General features: G+C 36.3%; 1 protein-coding gene across 1 annotated transcript in view; it reads right to left on the reverse strand.

The window, feature by feature from the left end:
- The window catches only part of SLC49A4 (solute carrier family 49 member 4), a 98,776-nt gene that overhangs the window by 54,676 nt on the left and 28,012 nt on the right, over positions 1-16,088 (reverse strand). The window contains exons 3-4 of the mRNA XM_061167010.1: positions 15,452-15,717; positions 5,658-5,787 (exon numbers count right to left, since the gene is read on the reverse strand). Coding sequence (XP_061022993.1) covers positions 5,658-5,787; positions 15,452-15,717 — 396 coding nt within the window. The remainder of the gene's footprint in view (positions 1-5,657; positions 5,788-15,451; positions 15,718-16,088) is intronic.

Below are 16,088 nucleotides of genomic sequence, written 5' to 3' on the forward strand. Positions count from 1 at the left end.
ATAATTATCTCAAAATAAAGTTTACTTTTAAAATATAATAAGAGTTAGATATCATTCACAACAGTTTTTAAAAATTTTTTAAGCTATAAAATATTTAGGAATAAACCAGGAAGACCCAAGATCTCTATGGGTGGAGAAGGGAACACAGGAGGGCACAGAAGATGATTTAAATAAACGGAAATAGAGTCCACGCTGTCAAGTTAACACCAATTCATCTATAATTCAATGCAGTCACAATTAAAATTCCAGGTGAATGTTTAAAAGAAATCTAAGAATAAAGTTCATGGGGGAAAATAAAAGTCCTTGGAAAGCTAACTCATCCTTGAAAAATGTGAAAAAGGAAGTCCTTGTCCTACCAGATATTAAGACAAACTGCACATCCAGAGTAATAAATATAGTATGGTATTTGCTCAAGAACAAAGAGAACAATGAAGGAAAAAAGAGACCCAAGACACAGAAACTCAACCTACAATAAAGGGGGCACTACAAAAATCAAATGGCTGAGGACTGATCAGTGACTGGTACTAGTTCATTTTACAGAGAGGAAAAACCTCCCGGTATTTAATACCGTACACTAACACGGAGTCTAGGTAGACTGAACACGTAAGTGTGAAAGAAAAAGAACAGGAAGTTATAAATAAGACATCCACTGAGAAAATTAGTAAACAGATGACATAATGGGAACAGATATTTGAACTTTTAAAAATCAACAGGGAATTTATATCTAGAATATGTAAATCATTAAGAAAAAGAAACTACCACTGAGACATGGGTGGAATCTATGAAGAGGAATTTACAGTAGATGAAACCTAAATGGCAAACAACTACATGAGAGTCTCAAACTTACTAATAACCAGAAAACGCATATTAAACAAAAGATACATTTATTTTTACCCACTAGACTAGTGAAAATTAGAAAGATGGATAATGTCAAGTTTGGCAAGCATATAGAAAATGGGTATTGCTGATGGAAGTATAGACAAGTGTAGGCATTTTTTTAGAGCAATTTGACAATACTTGGCAAATTCAGCTTAAAACATCTGATGATAAAGCAATGTTGTGTGAGGTCTGTTTTCCAAAGAAGTCTTAGGTCTACAGTGATGCATATTAGGATATCACTGCAGTGGTATTTGTGGTGACAATGAGCTGGAGGCAGAGTACAAAATGGGAATGGTTATAAAAAATATGATGGTTTCAGACCACAGAGTACAGAGAACTAGGTATACACAGCAGAGAGATGTATCTTGAAAACAGAGCACTACTACCACAAAATCAGAGTTATCCAGATAGCATGTGCCTTCTGATGGAAGAAGACAGCATGAGGTAGTTCTGTAAAATCAAAACCAAAACCTGAATTAGAATGCAGTTCGAGCTAACAATTTATAGGAAATACAGAGGGCAGAGGGGCAAACTACTCTACAAAGAGATGATCAACACATTCCAGACCTTGGAGACAGAGAGCTGGCTCCTCAACAAACAATTACAAAGAAATGAGAGGGAGATGGAAGGAAACCTAGAGATTATAAGGCATTTGAGCCAATTGCAATGCATGGATCCAATCTAGATCCTGACTTAAACAAACAAAAAGCACTTATGACATTTATGAGACAATTGAAACACCAATTTGATAGTAGCAAACTACTGCTAAAATGTTTTCAGTGTAACAATGGTAACGTATTTATGGAACGTTTAAAAGAGTTCCTATCTTTGTAACATAAACATGTTAAAATATATATGGATGAAATGATTTATCATTTGGGATTTGCTTCATGATACAGGAAAAGGGAAGTGTACAAATGAAACAATATTGGCCACAAAGTGGTAATTGTTGATATTTGGTTATGTGGATATGGAGGTTATCCTGTTCTACCTTCCTATTTCCAAAATAAAAAGTATTTTATAAAAACCACATAGTGTTTAGTGAAAAAAGTCAAACAGAATGAGATACAAAATATGTCACTGTTTAGATAAAAATAGAAGCATACAAAATAATACAAATGTTACAAAAGCATAAAGAGATACACATAAAATGCATTTGAAAGGTGGCCTAGGGGGGGAATTCCCTTGTGGTCCAGCGGCTAAGACTCTGTGCTCCTGATACAGGGGGGCTGGGTTCAATCCCTGGTTAGGGAACTAGATCCCACATGCCACAACTAAGACTCTATGCAGCCAAATAAATAAAAATAAATGTTTAAAAAAAAAAATCTGTTAAAAAAGAAAGGTGGCCTAGGTAGGGAAAAGGGAATGGGAGTGAGAGATATAAAGAAAAGAATGAATGAATAAAGGTGTTCACGTATCCTGAAGTAAGGAACATGTTCAACTTAACTCTCTACTCTTTTAAGTCTAAAAGCCAAAAACAACCACCATCATCAAAGATTAAACTGATACATAAAGGGAGAGAAATGTTTACATTAGGTTACACAGGTTATATACATCTGAAGTGATGGGAATCATGTGGACAGTAAGTAAAATAATGTAAACTTTGAAGCGTAACCAATGATTTTTTTTTTTCTGCCTAGACAATGGAACTAGAATCTAGAGAAGCAGTTATTCTGATTAATCTAGGAAGCAATGATATCAGAAGTTCTTTGAAGGACTAGGGGTTTGAATTACACAGGTAGGTTAGGGAAATGGACCATGGCATGTCCAAAGAAGTCCCCTGGAGAGCCCAAAGCAGAAGTAGGCAATCCTGCAGAGTAAACACATGAACATGGGAAGAGAAAAGGAATGTTAGGCACTGGTCTGCTGCTGCTGCTGCTGCTGCTAAGTCCCGTCAGTCGTGTCCGACTCTGTGAGACCCCACGGACGGCAGTCCAACAAGCTCCTCTGCCCCTGGGATTCTCCAGGCAAGAGTACTAGAGTGGGTTGCCATTGACTTCTCCGAGCCACCGGTGTAAAGGGGTTTTAATCGAGAAGAAAGATCTTATACTCTGTAGTTTAAACAGAAAATAACGATCTTGACTCTAGGGTAATTAGAAGCAAACACAAAGTGGTTTGTTGTGGTCAAAGTGATCATCATTTTAAGTTGTTTTTTTCTTCTCAGAACAGTCTTTTTGATAACTCCTTACCTTAAAACCCTGCTATGACCCCTCACTTCCCACAGAATAGTTTGAAATTATGAGGATGGCATAATCTGACCTGAACCTACCTCTCTAGCTTATCTGTTGCTCTCTAACCTCTAGCTTTGCATGGAGAAAAACTCGGTTAAATAGCATTAGGAAAAAACCAAACCTATCATTTTAACTCTCAACTTACAAATGTGTGCCACTGATCACAAGTCAACTGAACTAATATTATTACTTTGCCTATTATGTGGAAGGCAATTTACTAGATGCTGTAGATGTGGTTTTCAAAACTTTTTACTATATTCCAGAGTAAGAAATATTTACTTAGTGACTTACAGTACACAGAGATTCAGTATCTATGTACTGAAACAAAAGTATCACTCCAAAATATGTATTATTTTTTTGTGTGATAGAATAGTAGTTTCTGTTATATTTTACTCCTTTCTTTTCTTTTTTAAATTTTATTCCTTTCTATTCTGTTTAACAAGAAAAGGTGGTCGGCCTACTAAGTTAGTTGGCTATAAATCAAAGTCTGAGAAACAATGTTACATAGCTATGCTATCTAACATGGCAGTCACTTGTGCAATGTGGCTATTGAGCATATGAAATGTGACTAGTGCAACTGAGAAACGAATATTTCATTTCATTTCATTTTAATTAATTTAAATTCAATTTAAAAACACAGTGAAGAGAAAATTTCCATTAAACACAGCTTTACTTTTTGGCAGAAGTGCATTTCACCTTAACCGCTATACTGAGTAAGACACTACTGTAGTGTGTACATGGTAGCATATGCTGTTTCTAGTATTATAAACTGTCAATGATCTTATTGGTGTCAATGAACTAACTCACTCAATTCTAACTTTTTTTACACACTAACACTGTAATTTATGAATATTTTACGCAGAAAGAAAATATATGTGAGACTGAAAATATGTTGCAAATTTCACAATGGTAAATGTAACTTATTGCAGCAGAGTAAAAATGCTGTCTGTTGTATAAAAAAAGTTTTAGGATAATTAAGTGGATAATATTAAGGGATATGTTCAACAAATACACAGTGAATTTTATAAGAAGCTTCTTCCTAAAGTCAAAAATGAATCAAGACAATTAGTTGTCTGAAATCTGAATTCAACATTTTTAATTGATTTTTTACCAAATATGAGCCTATACTTTGGTCAACTATAAAATGCTTTGGATTTCTGCCCAAAAACAAAAACATTTTTAGATGGAGAGATAGTAAAGGAAATTATTTTATCTATGGAAGTTTTGTTTAAAATTATGAAGAGGAAAAAAGTATTCTACAGAAGTAAAAGATCTTCAATTAAGGCCCAAACAACTGCCTATAGAATATAAGACCTTTCAAATAATATAAAAAATGTGTTGATTCAAAATTTGATAAATTGCAAGTAGTTATCTTTAACTTTAGACAAACAGTGCAATATGGGAGATACTGTTCAATGAAAACTTTAATAGTAAACTTAATGAAATCTAAATGCAGACCGAGTATTTCTAATGTAAATTTAGCATTTAAATTGAGATGTGCTACAAATATAAAATACACACTGGATTTCAAAGATTTTCTATGAATAAAAGGATATAAAGCATCTCAATAATAATCTTGGTATACTATGTGTTGAAATAATACTTTAAATGTACTGAGTTAAATAAAATATTAATAAATATTATTAATACTATTAAAATTAATTTTACCTGTTTCTACTTATTAAAATAAGTCTACTAACAGATTTAAAGTCACGTATGTGGCTCCCATTATATTCCTGTTGGACATTAATATAGAGGATACAAAGATAGTTCTTGACCACAAGCAACTTACCATCTGTGGGAGATAGGAAGACTAGAAAAGAAAGAACTAACCACAGAGAGTTGTTGATGAATCAATAAAAACTCATCACAACTAACTAGAGAAAAAATTCAAAAGATAAAATCTAGTGGCCCAATTACAAATCACAATCACCGGCAATGGTTTGCATAGCCAAGGAATCAAATTCACTACTGGGCCTTCAAGTATTTGAAGTCTTCAAGAATATAATCTAATTACTTTTAAGTTGTACCAATAAACAATTAAATTTCTCAAAGTATGATCCCACTGGAGGTTCAAGATGATTTTAAGTGATATGAAACAAATATTATTTATTTTATTTACTGTGCATTAACTAGCACTTGTTTATTTTAATATGTATTAAGAAATATATAATGAATAAAATAATTTGTGTATTAGGAAAAATATAATAATCACATAAGACCCATGATTTCACACCACTATGTGATGTTTCCTTATAAAAGAAAATTATTTAAATAAAAGATTTGATTTTAAAAATATTAAGTAAATAACAGTATAGGGGTTAATACAGAGAAAGCAAAAGTTATAAAGGTTTTTCCTTTAAGCAATCTTTAAAGATAGATTTCTGATAGGAAATCCCTCTAAAATATTTAATCAGTATTTTATCAATTATTTACAGCCTGATAAATAGGTTATTGAAAAACTACTGTCTTAAATTATCTGAGATAAATGTGAAATTATCCTAAAGGTGCTAACCAAAACCACTCAGTGACTTTAAGTATATTTACCTTAATAACCTACAAAAGCTCCGTCGATAGCTCAGCCGCTGGCTAGCTGCAGCAACACTGGGAGGAAGAGGTGGCCGAGGTGGGAAATAAGCTAGAGTTGCAGAAAATAGTAAGCAGACACCTCCGAATTCTGAAAAACAAAACAAAAACAGTAAAATGCTAATCAGACAACATAAAAAGTTCAACATTTCAAGTATTTCTTTAACAAATATTTATTGAGCTGATGCAGCTTTGGATATATTGTTGCTCAGTCACTCAGACGTGTCCAATTCTTTGCAATCCCACGGACTGTATAGCATTCGAGGCTTCCCTGTCCTTCACCATCTCCTGGAATTTGCTCAAACTCATGTCCATCGAGTCAGTGATGCCATCCAACCATCTCATCCTCTGTTGTCCCCTTCTCTTCCTGCCTTCAATCTTTCCCAGCATCAGGGTCTTTTCCATTGGGTCGACTCTTCCTATCAGATGGCCAAAGTATTGGAGTTTCTGCTTCAGCATCAGTCTTTCCAATGAATATTTAGGGTTGATTTCTTTTAAGACTGACTGGTTTGATATCCTTGCAGTCCAAGGGATTCTCAAGAGTCTTTTCCAACACCACAGTTCGAAAGTATCAATTCTTCAGCACTCAGTCTTCTTTATGGTCGAACTCTCACATCTGTACATGACTACTGGAAAAACCATAGCTTTGACTATGTGGACATTTGTCAACAAAGTAATATCTCTGCTTTTTCATACACTGTCTAGGTTAATCATAGCTCTTCTTTAAAGGAGCAAGTGTCTTTTAATTTCATGGCTGCAGTCACCACCTGCAGTGATTTTTAGAGCCCAAGAAAATAAAGTCTGTCACTGTTTCCATTGTCTCCCCATCTATTTGCCATGAAGTGACGGGCCCAGGTGTCATGATCTTCGTTTTCTGAATGCTGAGTTTTAAGCCAATTTTGACTCTCCTCTTTCACCTTCATCAAGACACTCTTTAGCTCCACTTCATTTTCTGCCATAAGGGTGATGTCATCTGCATATCTGAGGTTATTAATATCTTTCCCAACAATCTTGATTCCAGCTTGAGCTTCATCCAGCCCAGCATTTTGCATGATATCCTCTGCATACAAGTTTAATAAGCTGGGTGACAACATACATGTATAGATATATACAGATATATCTATAAATGTATATACAGATAAATACAGATAAGCAAATAGTTATATACAGATAAGCAAAATATAGTACTTGCCTAGACAACAGCCCAGTCTTGTGAGAAAGATTGACATGCAAAGATATAACTTTCAGCAGGTAAGAAGTCATACAAGGAAATAAGTATGGCAGACTTATGGTATGGTACACTACATAAAAAGAGGATTGAAGCAGTAAACAAATGTTACTCTATGGAGAAAACCCATTAAAAGCCAACAGTATTATCTATAACAGAGATCTTTAAACAGGCCTAGGATGATTGTTTTATAAGCATGGTCCTCAAAAATAAAGACTAGGCTAGAAAATTGGTAAGATTAGGACAGGAAAAGGTTTGTTTGATCAATGGTAGGATATTCTAATGCTTTGTGTAGAACAGACTTAATATATAGGCTTTATGTGAAATCTGAACAAGACAGGGAAGCATCCAAAAAAAAAAAAAAAAGAAACCAAGAGACAGCAAAATTTAACAAACACAAGACTAGCTAATGTAGGCTATTAAACAATCAAAGAGCTTCCCTGGTGGCTCAGTGGTAAAGAATCTGCTTGCAACGCAGGAGCCACAAGAGATGCAAGTTTGATCTCTGGGCTGGGAAGATCCCCTAGAGAACGGCATGGCAACCCACTTCAGTATTCTTGCCTGGAGAATCCCATAGATAATGGAGCCTGGTAGGCTACAGTTCATAGGGTCACAAAGAGTCAGACATGACTTAGCACACACACGCATAGGAAACAAAGAAAAGTAAAATGAACATCTGATCAATCTTAGTTTGGGCACTATTATAGAAGGAAAAGTTCCTAGGAGTCCTGATCTTTCCCTCCAGAATTCTGGCACATGGAAGTCCCAGCTTTTAACTGTGCTCAATTTAGTAGAAAAGCATGACTCTAATAGAAAAGTCAGGAAACCTTGGAGTATAGACCAGTATACCCCATTAGTTAACTTATAAACTGAATGAATTCCTTATACTTTCTGGGCCAATAAAGGGAATAGATTAAGTGATTTCTGGATGTTCTTTCAGTAGGATAATTCTAACTCTAGGGCTATATTCTTAGCAAAAAGGTACAATATTTCTATAAGACACTAACCACAAACAATGTCTTTGTTTTTTGTCAACTTAGGAACAAATTTAATGTATTGTTTTAATTTACAGTCCTTTTATTATGAGTAAAAATGAATGAGCATCTTCCATATGCTTATTGGCCATTTGTATTTCTTCTGTGATAGCCTTATTTGTATTCTTTGTCCATCTTTCTACTGGCATTTTTGTAAAATTATATCTTCACTGAGATATAATTCACAAATTTAAAGTGCATAATTCAGTGAGTTTTACAATCATCACCACAGGTTTACAACTTTTCCATCATCCTCCAAAGAAACTCTGTCAGTCAGTTCAGTCGCTCAGTCGTGTCTGACTCTTTGCGACCCCAAAGACTGCAGCATGCCAGTCTTCCCTGTCCATCACCAACTCCCAGAGCTTCCTAAAACTCATGTCCATCGAGCCGGTGATGCCATCCAACCATCTCATCCTCTGTCATCCCCTTCTCCTCCTGCCCTCAATCTTTCCCAGCATCAGGGTCTTTTCCAATGAGTCAGCTCTTCACATCAGCTGGCCAAAGTATTGGAGTTTCAGCTTCATCATCAGTCCTTCCAATGAATATTCAGGACTGATTTCCTTTAGGATGGACTGGTTGGATCTCTTTGTAATCCAAGGGACTCTCAAGAGTCTTCTCCAGCACCACAGTTCAAAAGCATCAATTCTATGGTACTCAGCTTTCTTTATAGTCCAACTCTCACATCCATACATGACTACTGTAAAAACCATACCTTTGACTAGATGGACCTTTGTTGGTAAAGTAATGTTTCTGCTTTTTAATATGCTGTCCAGGTTGGTCATAGCTTTTCTGACAAGGAGCAAGCGTCTTTTAATTTCATGGCTGTAAGGGAAGCCCATTAATAATACTGCTGCAGAGTCCATCTGCAGTGATTTTGAAGCCCCCCAAAATAAAGTCTGTCACTGTTTCTATTGTTTCCCCAACTGTTTACCATGAAGGGATGGGACCAGATGCCATGATCTTAGTTTTTGGAATGTTGAGTTTTAAGCCAATTTTTTAACTCTCCTTTTTCACTTTCATCAAGAAGCTCTTTAGTTCTTCTTTACTTTCTGCCATAAAGGTGGTGTCATCTGTGTTATCTGAGGTTATTGATATTTCTCCCGGCAATCTTGATTCCAGCTTGTGCTTCCTCCAGCCCAGCATTTCTCATGATGTACTCTCCATATAAGTTAAATAAGCAGGGTGACAATATACAGCCTTGACATACTCCTTTTCTGATTTGGAACCAGTCTGCTGTTCCATGTCCAGTTTTAACTGTTGCTTCTTGACCTGCATACACAGTTCTCAAGAGGCAGGTATGGTGGTCTGGTATTCCCATCTCTTTCAGAATTTTCCAGTTTGTTGTGATCCACATAGTCAAAGGCTTCGGCATGGCCAATAAAGCAGAAATAGACGTTTTTCTGGAACTCTCTTACTTTTTTGATGATCCAGTGGATGTTGGTGATTTGACCTCTGGTTCCTTTACTTTTTCTAAATCCAGCTTGAACATCTGGAAGTTCACAGTTTATGTACTATTGATGGCTGGCTTGGAGAATTTTGAGCATTACTTTGCTAGTGTGTGAGATGAGTGCAACTGTGCGGTAGTTTGAACATTCTTTGGCATTGCCTTTCTTTGGGATTGGAATGAAAACTGATCATTTCCAGTTCTGTGGCCACTGCTGAGTTTTCCAAATTTACTGGCATTATGAGTGCAGTACCTTCCCAGCATCATCTTTTAGGATTTGAAAGAGCTCAACTGGAATTCCATCACCTCCACTAGCTTTGTTCATAGTGATGCTTCCTAAGGTCCACTTGACTTCGCATTTCAGGATATCTGGCTCTAGGTGAGTGGTCATACCATCGTGGCTATCTGGGTCATGAAGATCTTTTTTGTATAGTTCTTCTGTGTATTCCTGACACCTCTTCTTCTTCTGCTTCTGTTAGGTCTGTACCATTTCTGTCCTTTTTTGTGCCCATCTTTGCATGAAATACTCCCTTGGTATCTCTAATTTTCTTGAAGAGATCTCTAGTCTTTCCCATTCTATTGTTTTCCTCTATTTCTTTGCACTGATCACTGAGGAAGGCTTTCTTATCTCTTCTTGCTATTCTTTAGAACTCTGCATTCAATTGGGTATATCTTTCCTTTTCTCCTTTGCATTTCGCTTCTTTTCTTTTCTCAGCTATTTGTAAGTCCTCCTCAGACAACCATTTTGCCTTTTTGCATTTCTTTTTCTTGGGGATGGTCTTGATCCCTGCCTCCTGTACAATGTCATGAACCATGGTCCATAGTTCTTCAAGCACTCTGTCTGTCAGATCTAATCCCTTGAATCTATTTCTCACTTCCACTGTATAATCGTAAGGGATTTGATTTAGGTCATACCTGAATGGTCTAGTGATTTTCCCTACTTTCTTCAATTTAAGTCTGAATTTCGCAATAAAGAGTTCATGATCTGAGCCACAGTCAGCTCCCAGTCTTGTTTTTTCTGACTATATAGAGCTTCTTCATCCTCGGCTGCAAAGAACATAGTCAATCTGATTTCAGTATTGACCATCTGGTATGTCCATGTGTAGAGTCTTCTCTTGTGTTGTTGGAAGAGGGTGTTTGATATAACCAGTGAGTTCTTTCGGCAAAACTCTTAGCCTTTGCCCTGCTTTGTTTTGTACTCCAAAGCCACATTTTACTCCAGGTATCTCTTGACTTCCTACTTTTGCATTCCAGTCCCCTATAAAGAAGAGGACATCTTTTTTGGGTGCTAGTTCTAGAAGGTCTTTAGGTCTTCATAGAACCATTCAACTTCAGCTTCTTCAGCATTACTGGTCAGGGCATAGACTTGGATTACTGTGATATTGAATAATTTCCCAGCCCTGTGGAATCATTAATCTTCTTTCAATCTCTATGGATTTGAGTACTATGGACATTTCTTACAAATGGAATCTCATAATATGTAGTCTTTTGTGATTGGCCTCTTTTATTTAGCTTATTATTTTCAAGATTCACCCATGTTGGAGCAGTACTTAATCTTTTTTGCCAAATAATATTCCATTGGATGGATATATCACATTTTAAAATCCACTTAGTTAACTGACATTTGGATTGTTTCTACTTTTTTACTATAATGAATATAGTTACTATGAATATTTGTATACAAATCTCTGCATGGATGTATGCTGTCATCTCTTTAGGCATATACCTGGAAATAGAACTGGTGGGTCATATGGTAATTTATTTTTAACATTTTGAGAAGCTGCCAAACTATTTCCAAAGTGGTTGTACCCTTTTATATTCCTACCAGCAATGTATGAGGGTTCCAATTTCTCCATTTTCTCCTCAACACTTGTTACTGTATTTTCCATTTTATTGATTATAGTCACCCTACTAGGTTGTAAAGTTTATCTTGTTACAGTTTTGATTTGCATTTTCCTAATGACTAATGACAATGAGTATCTTTTCATGTACTTGTTAGCCATTTGTATATCTTCTTTGGAAAAATGTCTATTTCAAGTCTTTTGCCCATTTGTTAATCAAACTGATTTTTTGCTGCTGGATTCTAACAGTTTTTTAAAATATGTTCTGGATACAAGTTCCTTATCAGATATATGATTTACAATTATTTTCTCCCATTCTGTGGGTTGTCTTGTAGCTTTATTGATGGTATCTTTTGAAGCACAAGATTTCAATTTTAACAAATTCCAATTTTTCTATTTTTCTGTTTTGCCATTTGTACTCTCGGTGTCCTTTTTAAAAAGGACTCACCTAACCCAAGTCATGAACACTTATTCCTATGTTTCTTCTCAGTTCAGTTCAGTCGCTCAGTTGTGTCCGACTCTTTGTGACCCCATGAACCACAGCAGGCCAGGCCTCCCTGTCTATCACCAACTCCCAGAGTCCACCCAAACCCATGTCCATCAAGTTGGTGATGCCATCCAACCATCTCATCCTCTGTCACCCCCTTCTCCTCCTGCCCTCAATCTTTCCCAGCATCAGGGTCCTTTCAAATGAGTTAGCTCTTCGCATCAGGTGGTCAAAGTAGTGGAGTTTCAGCTTCAACATCAGTCCTTCCAGTGAACACCCAGGACCGATCTCCTTTAAGATGGACTGGTTGGATCTCCTTGCAGTCCAAGGGACTCTCAAGAGTCTTCTCCAACACCACAGTTCAAAAGCATTTTAGTTCTTTCATTTAGGCTTATGATCTATTTTGAGTTAATTTTTATACATGGGGAAAGGAAGGGATTCAAACTGATTCTTTTGCATGTGGCTATCCAGTTATTCCAATATCACTTGTTGAAAAGACTAATTCTTTCCCCTTTGAATTGGCTTGGCACTGTTGTCAAAAGTCAATTGACTATAATAAAAAAGTTGAAAAGTCATTTCACTATAAATGTAATGGTTTATTTTTTGGGATCTCACTTCTGCTCTGTTGATTTATATGTCTGTCATTATATCAGTACCATGTTGTCTTGATCAGTGCAGCTTTGTAGTAAGTTTTGAAACTGGGAATTGTGAGTTCTCCAATGTTATTCCTTTTCAAGGCTGTTTTGGCTATTCTGAGTCCCTTGCATTTCCATACAAATTTTAGGATGTTTGTCAATTTCTATAACAAAGGCAGCTAAATATTAATTGAGATTGTATTTAATTTGTAGATACATGTGGGGAGTATTACCATCTTCAATATTAAAACTTCCAACACATGAACAGGATGCCTTTCCATTTCTTTAGGTCTTCTTTAATTGTTTCCAACAGTGCCTTATAGTGTTCAGAGTGCTAGTTTTATGCTTATTTTCTTGAATTTATTCCTGAATATTTTATTCTTTTTGAGGCTATTACAAATGCACTGTTTCCCTAATTACATATTTGGACTGTTCATTACAAGTGTATAGAAATACAGTTGATTTTTATATATTAGTCTTGAATCCTAAAACTTTTTTCCTTAGGATGAGCTTGTTCATTTTTGCTGAATTTGTTTTTTAGATCTATTAGTCTTTTTTAGTAATTTACAGAGGATTTTTATATATTCAAGATCATGCCATTTTCAACAGAGATAGTTTTACTTCCTCCTTTCTGATCTAGATGACTTTTACTTCTTTTTCTTACTCAATGATCCTGTTCTCGGGGGGATGCATTTAGTCTTTGACCATTAAATATGATCTTGTCTGTCTATGGGTTTTTCATAGATGCCCTAGTATTATTAGGTTGAGGGAGTTCCTGTCTATTTCTAATTTGGGGATGTTTTTATCTTGAAAGGGTGCTGGATTTGTCAAATGCTTTTTTTTCCCCATCTATTAAGATGATCACATAGTTTTTCCTCCTTTATTCTATTAACATATTATATTAATTGGATCTTGAGTGTAAAACCAACTTGTAGTCCAGGGATAAAACCCATTTGGTGGTGGTATATAATCCTTATTATGTTACTAGATTTGGTTTGCTAGTATTTTGTTCAGGACTTACGTGCCTATGTGTATTGGTCTACAGCTTACTCATAATGTCTTTGTTTGCAATAATTTTAGTTTAAGAATCATTAATCTTTTAAGGTCATGATTCTAAGCAAACTATTTTTTAATGGAAAGAAGGGTCATGGGACATTACCTCAGGGAAACAAATGGGAAAATATGAAAGCACTAGAACAATAGCTGGAAGCTTTGAATAGGGATTTCTGCTTGACGGCCTGGGAATCATTAGCCAGAGGATGTAGAACATTAATACATGCCCAATAGTGCCTAAAATCCAGTCATTTAAAAGACACAACAACTGCCTAAGCTTTCAATAAAAAGAAATGATACAACCAAAATAAAGTTTAAAATTTGTTTTACCTACTTTCGGTTTTATTATTCTTACATTTCAGCTTCTTTCTGTAAAAAGAGTGAATTGTCTACAGGGAGCTTTATTTACCACGACCACCTCTAATTTCACTTTTACCTCCTCAAAATCAGATTTTTGAGATATAAATTCCATCATATAGCTCTCTAGTGTAGAAGTCCCTGGCGTGTGGCCTTTGCCTACAACCTGGTGAACTTCAAACCCTTTACCTCTGCTTAGAAGGCTTGCGTGGCCTGACTTACCTCTCTAGCTCCATCTTTCACCACTCTAACCAGATCTAAGCCACTCCGGGCCTTCAGCTGCTTGACTGTAGCAGGCTCTCCCCTCTTACTGGAGGTTTCTCCTCCATGGTACTCTCTCTCTAATCTGTTCTTCCTTCTGCCCATTATATTTGGCTAATTCTCTCTCATTCTGTAGGTTCCAAATTAGATTATCTGCCTTCAGGAAGCGCTATTTGACCTCCAAAATCTGGTTAGGTGCTTCTCCTCTGAGCAATCAAAGCAATTGTAGGTCTTTTGTTTTAGCCCTTAGCACCTTGTTTTACAACTGCTTGTTTGTCTGTATGCTTTGGGACACTGAAAGTCCTGTCTGGGCAGGAACTATGTTTACCTCAGTGCCTAGAACACTTATAGATGATAGGAGCTCAAAATATGTTTGTTAAGTTAATAAGTAAATACATGAACTAACATGAAGTTCATCATCATCTGGTCCTTTACCTTTTCCGTCTCATTTTCTGTCACTTGCTACCTACACCCAAACACATACTTAAACTACTCTCGTCACAAAATTACATGCAGTTCCCTGGACATACTGAGCTCTCGTATACCTTCTCTGCCCTTCTATGAGGGACACCTTAACTCACTTGAACATTCAGTGAACACCTGTGAAATTCTTAGTTTTAATTATCACATTCCTAGTGAAGTCTTCCCTGACTCCTCAACTTCTCCCCAAAGCCAGGTCAGTTAGGCTTCCCAAGCTCTGTATATCCTTATTTGTACTGTAATGACCTCATCAGTGATCTTGCCAATCCCCAGTGCTTACCATGGTGTTTGGTACATACTGAAACACTTACAAAAAGTTTTCTGAATGTAGAAGGAAATAATGAACAGGCGTATGGGGAGAGGCAATATACTTAAGATTTAAGAGTGGGCTAGGGCTTGAGTTTAAAATAAAGAGAAAGGACCTAGAAAATGTTTTGAAAAGGTCAACATCCCTTATTAACAGACTAAACATACAGAGTAGGAAATGAAAAGGAAAATCATGGCTGATCTACGTTTATGAAGTTAGAGAACATGGCCAATAACAGGAAACTACAGGGAGAAAATGGACTTAACACCTACTGATAGAGGCTTAACAAATATGTATCATGAACTGTTATGCTCAGTTCTTTTACACTGATATCTAGAAAAGACTCTAGACAAGGTGTTATACAGTGCTTAACTGTAAATGGATGGGAAGAGTAAAGTTAAGAAATAACCTTTCATGTAGCAATAATACATTTTAAACTTACTACACTTCCTAGAAAGGGTAAGTTTTAAATAGGCATCTCCATATTATATAAAAGGTAAGCACATATATGAATATGTATGGATTAGTCCTCTATTTTAAAAGAAATGACCTGGTATACAAAAAGTAGAGTGAAAATGACAGGGATAAAAGACAAAATATAACAGGAAGAAAATAAACTTTGAAGTACCTGCGTATAATACAGTCTCTATGAGATCTTTAATGTGGGCCCTGCTATTCTCTGAAGCAAGAAGAGGTGCTGTCCCATTGGGAGCTGGAACGACAAGTGGTCCAACTAAAAACGCACAAGCTCCCCCGAGGTAACTGAGCATCGACGCGATAGCTGTGGCAGTGGCCCGCTCGTCTGCAGAGAACCATGTTGTGGAGAGGAATGGAGCTGCGTTCATTACAGTTGGACCTGCCAATCCATTTAACAGCTGTCCTCCATGGATTAGTCTGGAATCAAACAAATTAAAAGGCTGTGAGGTAGCTAAAATAGGCATCTTCTAGACAAAAAGAAGTTAGCCAACACTGTTTACTACAGCAATAAGAATACATGTCTATAAAGAATAAGAGACACCTGAAAGGTAAAGTATGGTGACTCTCTGTGAGGGAAATCAAATACACCAATCTGATTCTCCAGGCAAGAATACTGGAGTGGGTTGCCATTTCCTCCTCCAGGGGATCTTTCTGACCCAGAAATCGAACCTGTATCTTTTAAGTCTTCTGCATTGGCAAGCAGGTCCTTTACCACTAGCGCCACCTAGGAAGCCCCAAATACACCAATAACTGCATATAATCATAATACAGCAATGCTGCTGCTGCTG

The sequence above is a fragment of the Dama dama genome, chromosome 19, assembly GCF_033118175.1.
Source record: "Dama dama isolate Ldn47 chromosome 19, ASM3311817v1, whole genome shotgun sequence".
In the NCBI taxonomy this organism is placed as follows: Eukaryota; Metazoa; Chordata; class Mammalia; order Artiodactyla; family Cervidae; genus Dama; species Dama dama.